Raw genomic sequence first — 20,421 nt, forward strand, 5'->3', positions numbered from 1 at the left:
GGTGCGTTGTTCCTTACGGTGCCTCTCCAACGAAGCACACGGACCTGCACTGCTGCAGGGGGGCATCTTCGTGGCCAGAGCGGGCCACATATATTCCAATCGCAAACGCTCACACGTGTGAAGACGCCACACCCAACGTCAAGTTTAAACCCTTTTTATTCAGTTGGCAGCAGCAAATCTGGAACCAGCTTACACAGTTGAAAAATAACGCCAATATCTGCCAAACGCGTTTCAGCGAGGCGCAAATAAAGCAGCCATCTGACCCCGCAGACCACAGTGGCCCAACGGATGTTATTGAACACCTACCTGATCCTGAATATCACCGTAACACGAACTACGAGTACCACCGTGCATAGCAAGTACACGCCCAGTGGGGCGGGATTAGAAACACCTGAAATCAAGAAACGAACATTGCACCTTGTTCCTGCCTCCAGAATACGCCAAGCCAGTGAACAAGGAACTCTTCTGAAACGCGTTTGGCAGATATTGGCGTTATTTTTCAACTGTGTAAGCTGGTTCCAGATTTGCTGCTGCCAACTGAATAAAAAGGGTTAAAACTTGACGTTGGGTGTGGCGTCTTCACACGTGTGAGCGTTTGCGATTGGAATATATATATATATATATATATATATATATATATATATATAATTACCTGCTAGCAGTCGCCAGTAGGTAGTTATAGTTAGGACCTATTTTCCATAGGAAATCCGCAACATTCTATTTGGAATAACGTTGGCGCCGATTGACGAATCTTCACGAAATTTTCCAAACTTTTGGCCAGCTCCGGTCCGCTCCTATCCTGAAAATTTCACGCTGATTCGTCAAGCGGGGGCCGAGAAAAAAAGGGGGTCCCAAAACGCGTTTTCCCCATGCATTTTCCCATTGGACCTGTTGACGCAGCTACAGCCCGAACTGCTAAACGGAATTACACCAAATTTGGCAAAGAGGTAGTCCTCAGTTCAGACTCGTGCCTTATGCTTAAATGGTGTAAATCCGTTCAGTAGTTCCTGAGAAAATTAGAGTTAAAAAGATAGATATATCTGGGCGGAGCCTAACCACACATCTCATCGTGAGATCTGACTGGCTGTCAGTTCTTCATCCAAGAAGTGTTGGCAGCCATCTTGGGACCAATATACATGATAGCACCTCATTAAAAAGCATTGCAGTTAATGGAAGGTTTTAAGACTTTAGTTACATTATAAATCATTTGTTGATGGTACCATACTCATTTTAGGAATTGTGGTGTGTTCTAAGGTGATTTTACCTCGTGAAAAAGCCTTCTGCTGTGATATCATGAATCATGTTTGAGAGGAAACTATTTTCTCATGCTTTTCCCACAGAGGTTTGGAAGGTGATCTATAAGCTAAACTGAGAGCATATTTTCTGTAAATTCACATTATCTTTCTCAGTCATGTGAGAATGAAGTCTGACATTCTCAGTAAAACATGTACATCCAACAAGGGCAGAGACTGTCAGTTGATTCCTTTGTGTTCTACTGCAGCTTCCCAGAGTGTTCTAAAGAACAACTAGAGCGCTAACAGTCCTACTTATGACAAACGTATTGCACACCTGAAGCCATCTTGATTGGAATAAAGTGGTAACTCTTAAAACATTTAATTTAAAAAGGAACAAGATGAGGGGGTTCAATTTGCCATAGAAAGTATGATTAGTGCTGCAGGAGGAAAAATTAGGGCACATTTTGAGTGACTTCTCAAATCCTCTTCTATTTCATTTAAAAATTCTGACATGCAGACTGAAACATGCACTTTCAATACCAGCAGCAGACTTCCCTGGTGAGCAGTAGCTTTACTACAGTGATCTAATGAGCAACTAGAGTGCTAACATTCAGAATTTATGGCAAATGTGTGACACATCTGAATGCCTTCTTGATGGAACCAAAGTAAAAAACTGAAAGCATTTCCTACTGAGGAGACTGCAGTAAATGAGGAAATTAGGAAACTTGATAACAAATAAATCTCCCAAGATGGCCACCAGAGACAAAAGAGCCCAAATGTAGCCCAAATATCATCCAGATGTAGCCCAGGTATAGCCCAATGACAGAATGTCCCAGAGTGTTCTTAAGCACAACTAGAGCACTTACTGTCTTACTTATGGCAAAAGTATGGCACACCTGAAGCCATCTTGATTGGAATAAACTGGTAACACTTAAAACATTTAATTTAAAAAGGAACACAATGAGGGCGTTCATGTTGCCATAGAAATTATGATTAGTGCTGACGAAAGAAAAATTAGGGCACATTTTGAGTGACTTCTCAAATCCTCTTCTATTTCATTAAAAAATTCTGATATGCAGACAGAAACATGCACTTTTAATACTAACAGCAGACTTCCGTGGTGAGCAGTAGCTTTACTACAGTGATCTAATGAGCAATTAGAGTGCTAACATTCAGAATTTATGGCAAATGTGTGACATATCTGAATACCTTCTTGATGGAATCAAAGTAAAAAACTGAAAGCATTTCCTACATGAGGAAATTAGGGAACTTCATAACAAATAAATCTCCCAAGATGGCCACCAGAGACAAAAGAGCCCAAATGCAGCACAAATATCACCCATATGGAGCCCACATGTAGCCCAGTGACAGAAGTGTGCAAAACACTTATTTTTTTTGTGTATTTGCAGTTTTATATAGTGCAGACTTTTCAGGTATTGGAGTGCTTTACATGAGCATTGGTTACATCACACAAGATCAAATTCATTTTGGTTGTAGACATGGGGAGATTAAGTGATTTGACCAGAATCACAGAATGTTGAGCTGAAGCAGAAACTCCAACCTGGTTCCCCAGTTGCAAAGTCTGCAGCTCTGGAAATAACACCACATCCTCTCCCCTAAGTGCAACATTTAATCAAGTGGTCAACTGGATAAAAAAACATAAAGATTACAAATAATTTAAAAGTTCTTTGTCGCTATTTAAAAACTCAGAAAATATGTCCTCATTTTAGTTTTTTAGAGCACTAACCATAATTTTGCTGCAAATATGACCCTATCATATATGTAATTTCTAAAGGAAATGCTCTAGGTATTACAATTTTGATTACATCAAGATATGACGTCAGGCGTTCCACACTTTTGTAATAAATATAGAATGTTAGCAATCTAGTTGTTCATTGGGATACTGTTGAGAGGCAGAGGCCAGGGGCACGGACTCTGAAAATTGAAGGCAGGGCAGGTAGGAGGGCAGGTAGGAGAGTGCAGAGGCAACGATTTGACCACACTGGGCAGGCAGGAAGGGCAGTGGCAGCACAACAGACTATGGAGGGCAGTGGAAAGGGGGGCAGGGGCAACAAACCAACAATACAGGACTGGCAAGAGAGGCTGTGGCAATATAATAGACCATTGTGGGCAGAAGGAAGAGGCAGTGGTAGTACAACCATACATGCCAACAGACCCGTTTCAGCCAGGAAACGTCCAATGTTTTTAAGCTAAAATGGGCTTTATTTGATCTGTCTCCTGTCTACAATCTCCTCTTTCTCAATGTAACTCAAAGGGGAAAATCAATACCCCAGTTTTATTTCAAAATCTCCCTCTTACCAAGTTCAAAATGTTCGCAAGTATGGTACATTGGATCATGGTAGGCAGGTGGAATTGGGGTAGGGACATGGACTCGGATAACAGAGGACAGGAGGGACATGGAGAGGTGCACCAAACTGACCCTACAGGGCAGGCATCAGGGTTTGCAGCAGCACAATACACCACACAGGGCATGCAGGACGGGAGTGCAGCACAACAATCCATAGAAAGCAATAGGGAGGGGACAGGACCATGCACATGGACAACAGAGAACAGAGGGGAAAGAGGCAATGGTAGCTAGCTGACCATAATGGACAGACAGGAGAGAAAGCTGCAGCATAACAGACCATAAAGGGCAGGAGGGACGGATCAGGGGCATTACAATGGAACAGACAAGCCAGGAGGGAGGGAATAGGGGTCTGCACATGGAAACAGAGGGCAGGGGGCAAGGGGGCAGGGCAGGAGCAGCAAGATGACCATGGAGGTCAGGCAGGATGGGCACTAGAAACAAGACACACCATGGAGAGCAACAGTGAGACTATGATGGCATACACAGAGACCATGGAGGGAAGGTGGGAAGGGGTCAGGGGCAGCTAGCTGACCACACAGGGAAGGTGGGGGGAGCCATGGCAGCACAGAAGACCATGCATGGCAAGCGGGAGGGTTAGTGGCAGCACAATGGCTATGATGGGCACGAAGGAGGGTGCAGGGGCATGCACAAAGGACCATGGAGGATAGAAGGGAGGGTCAGGACCTGGGAACAGACAAGAGAGTTCAGGGGAAGGGGGCCTCACAACAGACCGCGCGGGGCAGGCAGGAGGAGCAGTTGCAGCACAACAGACCAGGGAGAGCAGAAGGGTGTAGCAGTAAAATGGACCATGGAGGACAGGAGGAAGGGGATAGGGGCATGGCATGTGGACAGGCAGGGTGGAGGTGGCAGGGACAGGTTACAGTCATCTGACAATGCTAGGCAGGTGGGAGGGGAGTGGCAGCCCAACAGAACACTCAGAGTAGATAGGAGTGGCAGGTCCATGGAACATGGTGGGCAAAAAGGATGGATCAGGGGCATGCACAAAGACATTGGAGGGCAGGGGGAAGGAGAATAGGGGCAGCAAGCTAAGCACAGAGGCTAAGTAGGAGGTCAATGATGGGCCATAGAATTGGGCAATGGAGGGCAGTGGCACATCATGCTAAATGGAGGGCAGTGGCAGCACATCAGACCATGCATGGCAGGAGGGAGGAGGCTAGTCCATGGATTTAGACAACAGAGGATAGGGAGGAGGTGGATGGGGCAGCAAGCTAACTGTTCAGAGAAGGTGGGTATTAGGAACTTTGTTTTTAAAATGTGTGTCTGTGCGAACTACTTAAAGTTTGAACAAGTATGCAGCATAATCTCACTTTCATTCAGGAAGAAGAGGACGTTTGTGACTGTGACTCCGGGCTCACTTGGCAGAAACACCCCCTGACCCTCCACCCCCCATCGCAAAATGTAATTCCCGTGAAAAGGGTAGGTGGACGCAGTGTTATATAGAACATAGTCCTGAGAGCACGATTGAAAATGAAAACTAGATATAGTATATGATATAAGCTATGCACCAAAAAGTGTGATATAAGATGAACCGGGGCGTGAAATATAATATGCAATACATTGTGCGCAATAACAGATTCATTGGAGAGTGCGAGATAGCACAGGCACTAGCGCGTGCTATGCGATATGCGCCTTGGAGTGTAATATGCACAGGGCAGTGTTGTGTAACCTAACTAGTCTCTAAAGTTGTAATATAAAATATGTGCTGGGGAGTGTAACGTTGCATATGCACTGTGACAAAGATATGGATCCCAGATTGTAATATGTATGGCATAGCGCTGTGCGTTATAACATAGGCATCGAGGAAGGCACGTTAGATGGGGCAATATAACCCGTGCGAAGGCAAGTGTGGCATGACATATTCACGGGGTGGTGTTACTGTGCACATGGGCTAGAGTGTGTCATAGCATACGCACTACCTGGTGGAATACAACTGTGAGAGTTCCGACACGTCAGGACCTCGGAACGCATGAGCGGCAGAGAGCGGCTTCCCACCGGAAGGACGGAGCGGTCTAGTGGCCCAAGCCCTTCTGACACACCACCAAACGTCACCCGCGTCACAGACACAGGATTGGTGCGGCGGTCAAACGAAGGCGGAGACAGAGGCAGTCCAGCACGGAAAAGGGGTGGAAAACGAAGGAGGAGTCGTCCACCAACAGAAAGAGACGGGACCGGAGGAGGTGAACGACGAGAACGGAGAAGAACACGAGTTTGAAAAGAATCAAGTACCAGCTGAGAGACCAGAGAAAGGGGAGCCCAGCGGTATCGAGGAAGAGAAGAAGACGGGAGAGGTGCACCTCGGCAGACCCGAAAACTCACCTACGTCCGAAGAGGTCCAAGGTCCCAGCGCTGCGGCCCTATTCCGGGGTCGTGGCTCAAGGCAAGTGACCGCTCGGGGATCGTTGTGGTGGTGGGCTGGGCAGGGTTGCATGGGGCTGTAAACGGGGCACAAAAGAGTGTTTGGGGTGAAACGTTGCCACCACTGACTTATGCTCCTAGCGCTGAACAGCACCCTGTCCCCCCCCTTATACCCAGTTAAGCACTAAACCCTTGTAGAGTCACAAACCCTGGTGAAGGTAGCACAAGATCTAAACAAGCGCACGAACAAACCAGTAACCCAGTTTGTTTTGTTATTTTCATGTCCCGGGGACCGGAATCTTCTGCAAGCAACAAGAGAAGAGAGCAGCGGAAAGCGGGACCAAGTGTTGGACCTTACAACCGAAGACTTTTTGCCTTACAGAACACCACTGGTTGTTCTACCTCCTCCACTTGCTTAGACTTCCATATTTACATTGCACCAGTTCTGGAAGAAAAGATATTAAAAGAAGCAGCTACTTCTTTAAACAAACCTTTATTTGCTGTCATTCTTCCGACAACCCAACCACTTCCCCGAGGGGGAGGGTCATCGCGGTCAGGGGTCACAGCCCTACTGTCAACCGGGCTATTACAAGTGGTGTCAGAAGTAGGATTGTTTTCAAACACCGTGTCGCCTCATGACACAACCCGTGCCCATGGAGAATGTTATATCCCAGTTGGCCGAAGGCCAAAGACACCTGCAGTTGGTGTTAGAACAACAGATCCAAGCCGCTCGAGTAGAGCGTGAATCCCTGCAGGGTGCTTTAAAAGATCAGGCCACCCTTATCACCACAAATCAACAGGTCCAAGACACCGCCATCTTACGATTAACTGACGCCATCGTCAACACCCAGGTCCGTCCACATGTCCCAGGGACGGTGCTACAAAAGTATCAAACGGTAGAAGACCCAGATTTCTTCTTTTTGAACTTTGAGAGAGTGGCTACCACAGCGGCGTGGCCACAGGAAAGGTGGGGCCAATACATAGCTCCCCTGCTATCCGGAGAACTACAGGCCGCATACCAATCCGCAAATCCCACCGGTACAACCCCCTATGTGGAAGTAAAGAAGGCCATTCTCGAACGGATGGGATGCGATCAGGAGCACTATCGCAATAAGTTTCGGAGGGAAAGATGGGCTGCAGGAGACAACCCCCGAGCACTGTACATTCGGATAAGGGACTTGGGACATAGGTGGTTAACACCACACACTTCCTCAGTGGAAGAGGTAGTAGAAAAAGTCTACCTGGAACAATTTTTGGATGCATTACCACCGAGCACCCGGTCCTGGATCAAGCAACATCCGATGCTTACAACCACATCGGCTGTTGACCTCGCTTGTGCTTTCCATAGGGCCCCTGATTTTAAAGCCAGTACAGCCCGCTACCAGAACCCTCCCAGTTTAATACGTCCTCAGATACCTACACTCCCGAAGTGCCCCAGTCGCTCGGACAGCCGACCTCCTATGCAATCCTCCTCTATTTCCCGACAACCTCACACCATAGGGCCAGGTGGCCAGGGTCCACAGTGTTACAACTGTGCAGAGTGGGGACATATCGCTAGACAGTTTCCCCACCGTAACCCCTTACCCGAACCCATGGAGGTGGGTTACAGTCGCGGTAGAGTATTAGTGGCCAACACAGACCCTATTCAATATACAAAGGACGTATTCATTAACGGGAAAAAGAAGCAAGCCTTACTCGACACAGGGTGTCATGTGACAGTAGTAGACAGTTCTTTGATTTTTAAACCCCAATTACAAGCAAACGAACAAGTGATGGTGACATGCGTACATGGGGACACAAAAAAACATATCCAGTGGCAAAAGTCTTACTTGATGTTGATAACGATCCACATTTAAGGAACGTAGGTGTTATTCCCTCCTTACCTGAGGCAGTTATAATAGGGACAGATCACCCTAAATTCAACCAGTACATGGAGGGCCTCCAATCACAAAACCAGGAATGGTTGCAGGAAGCCCCGTACAGAGAGGAAGAGATGGAGACACCACAAACTAGGGACAAGAAAAGCAAGAGAGAGAAAAGGGCAGGGAAACGAGAATACACACAGAACGCGGTGTCACGTCACGCTTTTCCTCTCTCCCTCACAGACGCCAACCCATCCCAGCCATGCAGTTTTCGAACAGCTCAAAGAGAAGATAGCGCACTCAAGTATGCTTGGGCACAAGCACAAGACACCACGCCAGGACAGGTAGGACCTCATTTCTTTATAAAACGCGGACTGTTATATAGAGGGGTTATAGAGGGTTCCCTGACCAAGACCCAATTGATTGTCCCAAACTCCTACCGTGAACACGTTCTCTTACTCGCACATAACAAGATGGGGGGGGTCATTGTGGTAGAGAAAAGACCTTGAAATACCTTCTAGAGCGCTTCTTCTGGCCTGGGGTGTACAGGGATGTAGCTAGACACTGCGCTGCCTGTGTTCGCTGTCAATATACTTGCCCCGAAAACCCCGCGAAAGCCCCGTTGCATCCATTACCCATCATTGATGTCCCCTTTAAGAGAGTGGGCATGGACCTGGTAGGCCCCTTAACTCCATCAGCCCGGGGACACCGATATATTCTGGTCATAGTAGACTATGCTAGCCGGTACCCTGAGGCATTCCCATTAACCACCATGACTACCCAGGCTGTGGCCCAAGCCATGATTACATTGTTCTGCCGGGTAGGGTTTCCGTCCGAAATCCTCACCGACCAGGGAACCCCCTTCATGTCCCGGTTAATGTCCCAAATCTGTCACATCCTGGGAATCAAGAAACTGCGTACATCGGTATACCACCCCCAAACCGATGGCCTTGTGGAAAGGTATAACAAGACCATAAAACACCTCCTCCGCAAGGTCATCTCTGACACCGGAAGGGATTGGGACCGCCAGTTACCTCTAGTTTTGGCTGCTTTACGATCCCATGAACAGGCCTCCACTGGGTATTCTCCCTTTGAAATTCTTTTTGGACGGAAACCCAGGACCCTCCTTGACATGGCCGCCGAACAGTGGGAGGAGGAGAACGAGGAAGGGAAACCCCTCTTACAATATGCCACAGACCTCAGGACATCTTTATTCCACATCTGGGGAATCGTGCACGACAATATGAAAAGGGCGCAGGACATCCAAAAGAAACACTACGACTTGCGAAGCAAGTTACGAGAGTTTCAACCCGGGGATAGGGTATTGTTGCTGCTTCCGACTACTGAGGATAAACTCTTAATGAAGTGGCAAGGTCCTTACGAGATAGACCACCAAGTAACTCCCGTGACATACAGTGTAAAACTACCACATCGCGCTAGCGATAAACAAATATACCACGTCAATCTACTAAAAAAATGGGAAGAAACTCCATCCACCAAACCGGCCTATCTGGTATGCTCGGACAGACAGGCAGATATAACACTTCACGCAAGACCAGAGAACGCACCCGACATAGTGCCAAAAGGGGAGATCTTGTCCTCTCCTCAAAAAACCCAATTAGAGAGCCTAACTAACAACTATCCTGGCCTGTTTTCCTCCAAACCTGGTTTAACCACTATAGTACAACATGAGATTGTCTCCTTAGAAAAACAAATAGTGAAACAAAAACCTTATCGCATCCCAGCCGCCCGTAGAGAAGCTGTGGAAAAGGAGGTAGTAGACATGTTAAACGCAGGAATCATTGAACCCTCCCTGAGTAACTGGTGTTCCCCGATTGTCATTGTACCGAAACCCGACGGAAGTCTATGTTTCTGTATCGACTTTCGCCAAGTGAATGCCCTCACAAAATTCGATACCTACCCTATGCCTAGAATCGATGAATTAATAGAGCGACTCGGGAAAGCCCGGTACATGTCCACTTTAGACCTAACTAAAGGTTATTGGCAAATACCCTTGTCCCCTCAGTCTAGAGAAAAGACCGCGTTTGCCACCCCCTCTGGACTGTATCAGTTCAAGGTCCTACCGTTTGGCCTGCATGGGGCGCCTGCCACATTCCAAAGACTAATAGACACCATCCTAAAACCACACACGGCTTATGCCGCAGCCTACTTAGATGATATAGTCATTTACAGTCAGACATGGGAAGACCACCTGTATCATCTGGGACAGGTGTTTACTGCCATTCAGGCCGCCGGCCTCACGATTAACCCTAAGAAATCACTGTTGGGCACAAATGAGATCCAGTATCTGGGGTATACCATTTCAGAAGGATGTATAAAACACCAAATAAACAAAGTAGAAGCCGTCAAAAGCATCCCACAACCAACCACGAAAAAGGACATCCGCTCCTTCTTAGGTTTTATCGGATATTACCGAAGGTTTATCCCTGCATTCTCTTCAATAGCCAGTCCCCTTACTGCTCTCTTAACGAAGGATCACCCGACCCGTATGCAGGACTGGACTCAAGAACAAGAGAATAGTTTTCGGGCCCTGAAAGAAGCCATATGTACAGCCCCTGTCCTTAGCTGTCCCGATTTTGATTTGCCTTTTGTCCTCCAAACAGACGCTTCTGGACTCGGCCTTGGGGCAGTGTTGTGCCAGCCGGACCCTAATGGTGACTTACGACCAATCCTGTATATAAGCCGTAAACTATTTCCCCGGGAAACCAGGTATTCGACCATCGAGATAGAATGTCTGGCTATCAAATGGGCTGTGGAGGCATTACAATATTACTTATTGGGGCGACAATTCACGATTTTAACTGATCATGCCCCCCTCACCTGGCTGTCACGTAACAAAGACACGAATGCACGTATCCTTCGTTGGTTTCTGGCATTACAACCTTTTTCGTTTCAGACGATCCATGTACCAGGGACACAGAACGTCGGTCCGGACTATCTCTCCCGCCACCCGTCTTCGGAATGGCCCCTACGTCCATTCCTAAGGGGGGAGATATGTGAGAGTTCCGACACGTCAGGACCTCGGAACGCATGCGCGGCAGAGAGCGGCTTCCCACCGGAAGGACGGAGCGGTCTAGTGGCCCAAGCCCTTCTGACACACCACCAAACGTCACCCGCGTCACAGACACAGAATTGGTGCGGCGGTCAAACGAAGGCGGAGACAGAGGCAGTCCAGCAAGGAAAAGGGGCGGAAAACGAAGGAGGAGTCGTCCACCAACAGAAAGAGACGGGACCGGAGGAGGTGAACGACGAGAACGGAGAAGAACACGAGTTTGAAAAGAATCAAGTACCAGCTGAGAGACCAGAGAAAGGGGAGCCCAGCGGTATCGAGGAAGAGAAGAAGACGGGAGAGGTGCACCTCGGCAGACCCGAAAACACACCTACGTCCGAAGAGGTCCAAGGTCCCAGCGCCGCTGCCCTATTCCGGGGTCGTGGTTCAAGGCAAGTGACCGCTCGGGGGATCGTTGTGGTGGTGGGCTGGGCAGGGTTGCATGGGGCTGTAAGTGGGGCACAAAAGAGTGTTTGGGGTGAAACGTTGCCGCCACTGACTTATGCTCCTAGCGCTGAACAGCACCCTGTCCCCCCCCTTATACCCAGTTAAGCACTAAACACTTGTAGAGTCACAAACCCTGGTGAAGGTAGCACAAGATCTAAACAAGCGCACGAACAAACCAGTAACCCAGTTTGTTTTGTTATTTTCATGTCCCGGGGACCGGAATCTTCTGCAAGCAACAAGAGAAGAGAGCAGCGGAAAGCGGGACCAAGTGTTGGACCTTACAACCGAAGACTTTTTGCCTTACAGAACACCACTGGTTGTTCTACCTCCTCCACTTGCTTAGACTTCCATATTTACGTTACACCAGTTCTGGAAGAAAAGATATTAAAAGAAGCAGCTACTTCTTTAAACAAACCTTTATTTGCTGTCATTCTTCCGACAACCCAACCACTTCCCCGAGGGGGAGGGTCATCGGGGTCAGGGGTCACAGCCCTACTGCCCACCGGGCTATTACAACAACACAGAGGTGTGTGGCACTCGGCGGGCACTGGTGGGTGTAACACAGCATTGGGCTCAGCCAGGAGCACGCTGTGACTCTCAAGTGAGGTTTGTTTCCTTTCCAGAGAGTAAAATAAAAAGTATTACACATCCGGCGGTGGATGTGTGTTTTATTAACCGTGAGAGGGGTTTCTTGCATAGTTTGGTCGAATTTTTGTCGAATCCCCTTTGAATGGCTTGGTGTGCATGTGTATTAAATGTGGCCGTCATTAGCTACCCATGTTTGTATAAATAAACAACAAGGGCGTCTACTTGAAGAGTACCCACCGGCGGGGGCGCCGGATTAGGCACGGTAGGGCGTCAGACACGTCAGAGCTTCACTAGCGGTGTAAATACATTCCACGTGGATTCATTGTATGCATAGTTGCCTTTTCATGAATATCACGCAAATCGTCATGGTGATAGGTACATACGGGTTGTCCAGCATGTCCTAGATGTTCCTATAAATATATATATTTTTTAAAATAATAAAAAACAAAGGCCGGCCCCGGGGGATGGGGTCCCCGGGGCCATAAGTGGCCTGAGGAGGGGGACAACGCAAACCCCCTCCTAAAGAATTTTTTTTTTTAAAAAGGCCATGACCCGGGGGTTGGGGTCACCGAGGCCGATTAAGGCCTTGCGACGGGGGCCACCTCTATGCAACGCAGCTCTGTGGCGCTTACTAGAGGTACCTAGTGGGCTAGTTTGACCCTAGGGACTCTTAGGATTCAATGGGACTTAATCTCTCAACTTAGAACGGCCACAGGGCGCGTTTACACAGTGGTGAAGGAAGGGGTCGGAGCCTGAGGTGACGTGTGCAAACACGCCCTGTGGCGCGTTTTAAGTTGGGGAAATAATTCCCTTTCAATCCTGAGGGACCCTGGGGGCCAACTAGCCCACCAGGTGCTTCCAGTAAGCACCACTGCTCTGCGTTGCAGAGAGGTGGTGCAGGCCGTGCTCTTTTTACACCTCTCTGCAATGGCGTTTACTGGACGTACCTAGTGGGCTAGTTGGACCCTAGGGACCCTCAGGATTCAAATGAACATAATCTCCCAACTTAAAACGGCCACAGGGCGTGTTTACACAGTGGGGAAGGGAAGGTACGGGGCCAGAGGTGACATGTGCAAACATGCCCTGTGGCGCGTTTTAAGAGGTAGTTTTAATCCCCTGCCCTATTATATACTGGGGGCTTATAGAGGAGGTCATGCTAATCACAGGGGGATCCCAACGCATAGTGTTCCCTAGTGTATGTAGGTGTTTTCACTGTATTCTGAGTGTCTTTTAACATAGCACTGGCTCTAGGACTGGTTAGTCAGACTCAGTTACCACCAGTAGCCGTCTGAAAAAGTTGAGGGTACAGGATGATTTTGCAACAAGGCTTCTTTCTGTTATAGTCTTTCTGCATGTTATCCTTCTTCCTGCACTTTTCCTCGTCTTTGAGGACTTCTGTTGCTTCTTTCTGCATTTCTTTTTTTTCTTTCTGTGCGTTTTTTCTTCTTTCTTCACATGTCCTATCTCTGTAGGCATAGTTAGAAATTAGCATTTAAAAAACCTTTTAAATTCACAGAAAAAAACATAGGTTTCAAGCACGTTATAGTTAGGAATTAGCATTTAAAAAACCTTAGAAATTCATAATAGGTTTCAGGGGCGTTATAGTTAGCTGGACTTTTCACTCGTACAAAACCATTGAAATTCCCCCGTTATAGTTAGTTCAGCTAACTATAACTCGCGCGCCCGCAATGCACTGCTGATGACGTCACATATTACATCACTCATGACATGGTCAGTGACATCACTGATGACATCACTGATGACATCATCCTTGTGATAGAGTGGCAGACCTCCTCTCCCCCTAATATAACCTTTGATACACACATTCAAAAATCGAAACTACATTTTTCAAAAAAATGGACATACCAATACCAGTTACAACAACCTATTCAGTAATTGTAAGATCCACATACACATCCACTCATTCACCAACAGTCCTATACAGTCACTCATACATGTACTCACTCATCATATGTACTCATACACCTATACATCCTATTACACAACACCACTCATCCATAGAGTTACTCACACACAGTCACTCATGCTAATAAAGAATCAAACATCCATTTACTTGCATATACAGTTATACACACACCACCACACTTACTTCTACAGAAACTTACACATACTTAGTCTTTTAAACAATCACTTATAGAAACACATACTTATTCATACAGGAACTCTTCCAATCTCTCACTCTCACATATACTCACTTATATACACTAATAGTCACATATACTAGTTTAAAACATATGTAGTTACTCATAAAGACACTATTGAGACAGTCATTCACTCACTAACACATCCATGCACACACTCATCTACCCATACAGTCCTGCACACATGCTGTCTTCAACACATAACAACATGGGTCACTCACTCATGCACCTATGCACTACGTAATACCCCCCACCGAACCATACAGACACTCAGTCACTCATACTGATACTCCAAAAACCAACTAATAACCTATATAGACACTCATGTAGCTACTCACCAACCCATGCAGCCACTTATACACAAAGTGAAAGAATGATACAGATATTTACATATTTAAACATTACTCACTAAGCCATGTATTCACTAAGATACACTCAATCAGTCAGTTATACAATCAATTTTTCAAAAACAAATCATCCATTTAGACACTTACATACCCATTGATTCTTCCATCGACCTTGAGATATACATATATAAAACATATGTAATTTTCAGAAAAACGCACATTCACTGGATGATGTCATCAGTGATGTCATCAGTGATGTCATGAGTGATGTCACTGACCATGTCATGAGTGATGTAATATGTGACGTCATCAGCAGTGCATTGCGGGCGCGCGAGTTATAGTTAGCTGAACTAACTATAACGGGGGAATTTCAATGGTTTTGTACGAGTGAAAAGTCCAGCTAACTATAATGCCCCTGAAACCTATGGTTTCTTCAGTGAATTTCTAAGGTTTTTTAAATGCTAATTCCTAACTATAACATGCCTGAAACCTATGGTTTTTTCAGTGAAAATATATATATATATATATCTCACCAAAACGCCCAAATGCTTGAGGCCGCAACACAGCTACAGGTAGGTCAGCAAACCTGAATTAAAACAAACAGCAGGTAACTTCACATCCTTTTATTCATCCCAGGCCTGATGCATTTCAGAGAGTCTGTCTCCTTCTTCAGAGGCCGTGTGTCAGAAACCAGTTTAATCTTGTACGCTGCCTCTCCCCTGCATGTTTTAAATAGCCTTGATTGGCCTACGGTGTGTCTCAATGTCCGCAATCATTTCAAATGCATGCTGGGAAATGCAGTTAATCTAGTACCAATTGAAACGCCCTCCAATGGGCTCTGGTTTTGGCAACTATTTCAGGACAGTTCCCGGCCCTCCATTGAGCCCCGGATGAGACTTTGCCTGCTTTGAGTTAAAAGTTCCTGCAGCGCCAACACGACAGGCATTTCCTTCGGTTGGACCCTTCCGATGCTTTTCGGGTTGCGCGATCCCTCTGCGGCTCGGACCCGCCGCATAACTTATCTCACCAAAATGCCCAAACGCTTGAGGCCGCAACACAGCTACAGGTAGGTCAGCAAACCTGAAATATATATATATATATGGACAAAGTCTTTTGCCATTTGTACAGCAAAGAAACACTGTGTCAGGGGTTGTTTTTACTCATTTCAGGTTGGCTTGATTGGTATTTTACCAACTCAAAGCTGTAATACTGTGCCTGGAGTGGTAATTGGCTTTTGTCATTTTACAGCTCGGCAAGGACAGCACTGTGCTAGTCCTATGCTTAAAGACTTTGCTGTACAAATGGCAAAAGACTTTGTCCTTTTCTATCTCGGCGTGGATGGCACTGTGCTAATCCTATGCTTAAAGATTTTGATAGAAAAACAGACATTTGAGGTGAGCAGATCTAGAGTGTCGCTGGTGTTGAGAGTGCTCCATACAGGAGCTGCTTTCCACCTAAACTTGAGAACTACCCAGAGTTCTCTGCTTCTTTTTTGCATTTTTTATATATATATATATCTATATATATATATATATCCTACTGGTAGTTAGGACCTATTTTCCATAGGAAATCCGCAACATTCTATTCCCAATAACTTTGGCGACGATTGTTCGCAAAATTTTCAAAACTTTTGGCCAGCTCCGGTCCGCTCCTATCCTGAAAGTCTTGGGATGATTCGTGTAGCGGGGGCCGAGAAAAAGGGGGGTCCCAAAACGTGATTTCCCCATGCAATTTCCCATAGGACCTTTAGCCGCAGCTACAGCCCGAACTGCCGAACGGAATTGCACCAAATTTCGCGAAGAGGTAGTCCTCAGTTTAGACTCGTGCCTTTTGCTTAAATTGTGTCAATCTGTTCAGTAGTTCCTGAGAAAATTACAGTTAAAAGTACATATATATCTATGGCCACGCTGGATCCGCGCACCCTCCCGATCACGCGCTGAATGCTAATTGGCTGTCAAGTGGTTGTCAACATTCGAAACCTGGAACTGTTGGCAGCCATTTTGTGCCTCGGTAGAAGCGAGGCTGAAGAAGTCTGTGGAATAAGTGTGCAAAACGTATAAAGGGGGCAGGGTAGAAATACCCTGACCCTCTAGATCTGCTTAGGGGGTCCCAGAAGGACTCCCAGGGCCCCCCAAATATATATATATATATATATATATATTTTAAACGGAAAGTGCGCGCAGGGTACGCGGATCCGGTCGTAATAGATAAAACTGAGCTTTTTTTTTATAATTATCCAAACCTGGGGACAAAATTATAAAATTTAAAGGCAACCCCCTCCCCCCCCCCCCCCCCCCCCGGTGCTACAAAATATATTGGGAGGGGTTCAAAAGCCCCTCCCAGTATAATTTGTGGGGGAGGGGCTCAATGTCTCCCCAAAGCCACCACCCCCTGGGGCTTTATGTATTGAGGGAGGGGGGCTGCGTGGCCCCCCTTCTTTTTTTTTTTTTGCAAATCTGTTTTTATTGCTTTTTTAAGGTATAACAAAGAAAGCATACGTGGTTCGGCAGGATACATTACACATAGAAGTATATAAACATATGCGGGTCGCCGATCCGTGTCTGGCCTAGCCAGCCAGACATCCCCACAGTCAAGAAATGTACCAATCGCAACCTGCCCGGGGGCTGGGTGCATGTGCCTCATCAGTTCCAGTGTTGTCTCTTAAAGGGGGGCAGCAGCCACCACACACCAGCCACTTAGCCATACATGCCAGTGTGAGCCACCCAAGCAACTGAGACATTGAGAACCAATAAATCGCAAACTGGTCAAAAAGAAAAACTCAGAACAGTGGCAGCCTGAATAATTGTACACAGAGTGTTCCCCCCCTTTCTCACCCACGACTCCCCCCCCCCCCAACCCCCCAGGACCGCCCCCCCCCCCCCCAGCCCTAAAAATGCAATCGTCTCCATGTGGCCGCAGGCGCCCCTGTCTACGGGTCAGAAGCATCAGGGACTATGCTATCCCATCTACGGGGCAGCTGATCGCACGCCGTCACTCGCGCAGGCATTTCCAGCCATCCCCTCCTGGTCCGTGCGCCCCTCCCCTTCTAAACGCCGGAGCTCAGCAAGTAGTTGCTCCCAGCGGTCCGCCATAGGTTCCCTCCGCAGCCCCAGAGTCTCCTCCCTGCGAATGGCCGTCCCCTCCGCCCTAGCCCACGCCTGAAATGAGGAGCTCCATGCCCACGTGTGTGGCGAGTCGTGTGCCTTCCATCTCTTGGTAATGAGGCGCTTTGCAACTACGAGCCCCAGGTCCATGAATCGGGACGTTACCTTGTCTTTGGGTGGTCTCTTGAAGAGGTGCAAAATGTGCTCGGGCCAGTCAAATGGCATGTTGCGGCCCACGCTCCCCTGCAGCAGCCTATTGACCTCTCTCCAATAGGCGCTCAACCCAGGACAGCTCCACAGCTGCGTGGCCCTCCTTCTTGAGCCCAGGGAAACCTGCCCTCTCTTTCAAAATCCAAACCATATTGCTTTTCCACACGGGAAACTGCATGTCAGCAGCTCTCCATGTGAAAAAGCAATGCCGGCTCCCAAAGGACGCGGGGAGCCGGCTGGGACCGTGGGGGCGTTGGGGCTCCCCCCACGGTCCCAACGTTTTTTATAAGTCTAGGGGGATGGGGTCTCCGGGGATAATAACATTTTGTGATAGGGGCTATTTTTTTTTTTACGGTTAAATTAGGAGTCGCACATCCAGCGCGGCTCTCAGCGTGGCCCCCTGGTGTGCACGCGTTGGATGCATGACTACTAACCTGTAGGGTGCACGACTCAAAGCGCGTTTGGTGCACGACTTTTACACGTCGGATGCACGATTCTAACGCGTTGGGTGCGCGACTCCAAAATAAAAGAAAAAAAACAACTAAAAAAAATATATAAGTATATTCAAAAGAATATAAAATAATAAAAAAATATATATTTATTTAAAAAGTTTTTTTTAAAATATGTGGTGTAATTTAAAAAATAATATATATATAAAAATAAGTAGATTCAAAAAATGTAGTTAAAGAATATAAAAAAAATGAGAACAAGAAATACATTTTAAAAATATAATTTAAAAAAAACCTTTGCAATTCACTGAAAAAACCATAAGTTTCAGACATGTTATAGTTGGGAATTAGCATTTTAAAAACCTTTGAAATTCACTGAAAAAAACATAGATTTCAGACATGTTATAGTTAGGAATTAGCATTTAGAAAACCTTAGAAATTCACTGAAAAAAACATAGGTTTCAGGGGTGTTATAGTTAGCTGGACATTTCACTCGTACAAATCCATTGAAATTCCTCCGTTATAGTTAGTTCTACTAACTATAACTCGCGCGCCCACAATCCACTGCTGATGATGTCACATATTACATCATTCATGACATGGTCAGTGACATCACTGATGACATCACTGATGACATCATCTAGTAGATGTAATATGTGACGTCATCAGCAGTGGATTGCGGGCGCGCGAGTTATAGTTAGTAGAACTAACTATAACGTTGGAATTTCAATGGTTTTGTACGAGTGAAATGTCCAGCTAACTATAACACCCCTGAAACCTATGGTTTTTTCAGTGAATTTCTAAGGTTTTTTAAAATGTTAATTCCTAACTATAACATGTCTGAAACCTATCGTTAATTCAGTGAATATATATATATATATAGTGCACCCTACAACATCACGACTCTCTAAATCTGCTCACCTCAGATGTCTGCTGTATGAAAGTAGGATCTGCTTTTATGGTTACCCCTCTTTTTGCTGATGTCTGACTGGGATCCTGCTATCAAGGACCGCAGTCTCTGTTCTTTCTCCCCTAAATTGGTTTGGTAAGTACTTGGGTACATCCCAGATTGTACACTTATCTGTCCCTAGTATATGGTACTAAGGTTCCCAGGGTATAGGTACACCAGGGGTTCCCCATGGGAAGAAGCATGTATTATGCCACGCATGGGAGACCACTCAATTGGTAACTACAGGCCTGCCAATGCAGCCTGTCAAAGCTTGTGCTAACACCACTTAAGAATGATATGGGTTTACCTATATCTAAGGTCACTGCACTTAAAGCATATAAGTCATCCCTAGGGAAGGCCTTTCAAACGTGAAGGCAGGGTACTTGGTTCTAAGTGTGAGAGTGCCCCTGCATGAGCAGGGCACCCCTACTACCTACAGAGTCAATTCTCCTGGGTTGTAAGTGAGATAGCCATATGACATATAGGGGTACCGCGGTGACCATCTCGAAACTGGCTGTAACGAATCCTATCATGTTTGGTATCAAACATGTTGGAATCTTACCCCCAAACTGTAAACGACCTGGGAGGTATGTTTCCATGCACCGTAAAGCTCCTTTGGGAGGCCCTCGGTGCTCCTGGTACCTGCCTTCCAGACCCGGACATCAAGCCAGGACTGCTGCCAGCCAGAGACACGTTTCTGCCCTCTTGCTGCTGAGCCAAGCTCAGGCAGAGGAAGGCAGAACAATAGGTATTCTGTCACAGGGAGGTGTGACCACCTCACAGACAGGATTTAATGTATTGAGGCAGGGTGGTAGCACTTGCCAGTGCCACATAGTCTGCGTGCAGGGCACACTTGGTGCCCTCCATGCATAGTCCAGTCCAAAACTGTTCAGGGAGCTGCTGGCTCCCGCTCTGGTGTGAAAATGGACAAGGGACAGGGGAGTATCCTCCCCCGTGTCCGGCCCCTCCTTTGGGAGGGACTCCTGAAGCGTCGCAACCCTTTCCTTAGGGTATTCAAGGGCTTACCTTTGGGTCGGTCCCTAGATTCAACATGGGACTAGATTAATTTCAGACACCACTTCTTCAACCATCTGAGCACTCTGGACTTCGCTCTGGGCATCAAGGCTGCAACCGGGAAGACTACTGCTGCTCCTGATCTCCTCGCCCTGCTCGTCTGCTGCAACGTTCGTGCGTGTGCACCATACAGGAACCTACCAAGGTCTGTGGGCATCCAAGACACCTGAAGGAATTTCC

General features: G+C 46.9%; 2 protein-coding genes across 14 annotated transcripts in view; both read left to right on the forward strand.

The window, feature by feature from the left end:
* LOC146833473 (uncharacterized) overlaps nucleotides 1–20,421 on the forward strand; it is a 511,810-nt gene that overhangs the window by 388,251 nt on the left and 103,138 nt on the right. Inside the window, exons 6-7 of one of the 13 annotated variants that reach the window (XM_085601297.1) lie at nucleotides 8,085–8,185; nucleotides 10,759–11,765. The exons of the other annotated variants lie outside the window; for them this stretch is intronic. Of the exons in view, the coding sequence (XP_085457423.1) occupies nucleotides 8,085–8,185; nucleotides 10,759–11,463 (806 nt within the window). The 3' untranslated portion in view covers nucleotides 11,464–11,765. Of the gene's footprint in view, nucleotides 1–8,084; nucleotides 8,186–10,758; nucleotides 11,766–20,421 lie in introns of those variants that run through there. 13 annotated transcript variants of the gene reach the window in all.
* Nucleotides 6,633–7,835, forward strand: LOC146833474 (uncharacterized). Its single transcript, XM_085600207.1, has one exon. The coding sequence runs from the start codon at nucleotides 6,633–6,635 to the stop codon at nucleotides 7,833–7,835; it is 1,203 nt and encodes a 400-aa protein (XP_085456333.1).

Source organism: Triturus cristatus, chromosome 4_2, assembly GCF_964204655.1.
Source record: "Triturus cristatus chromosome 4_2, aTriCri1.1, whole genome shotgun sequence".
Taxonomy (NCBI): Eukaryota; Metazoa; Chordata; class Amphibia; order Caudata; family Salamandridae; genus Triturus; species Triturus cristatus.

What these genes read in the sequence shown, in the direction of transcription:
- LOC146833474 (XM_085600207.1), top strand. Translation starts at nt 6,633, where the DNA reads ATGGAGAATGTTATATCCCAGTTGGCCGAAGGCCAAAGACACCTGCAG.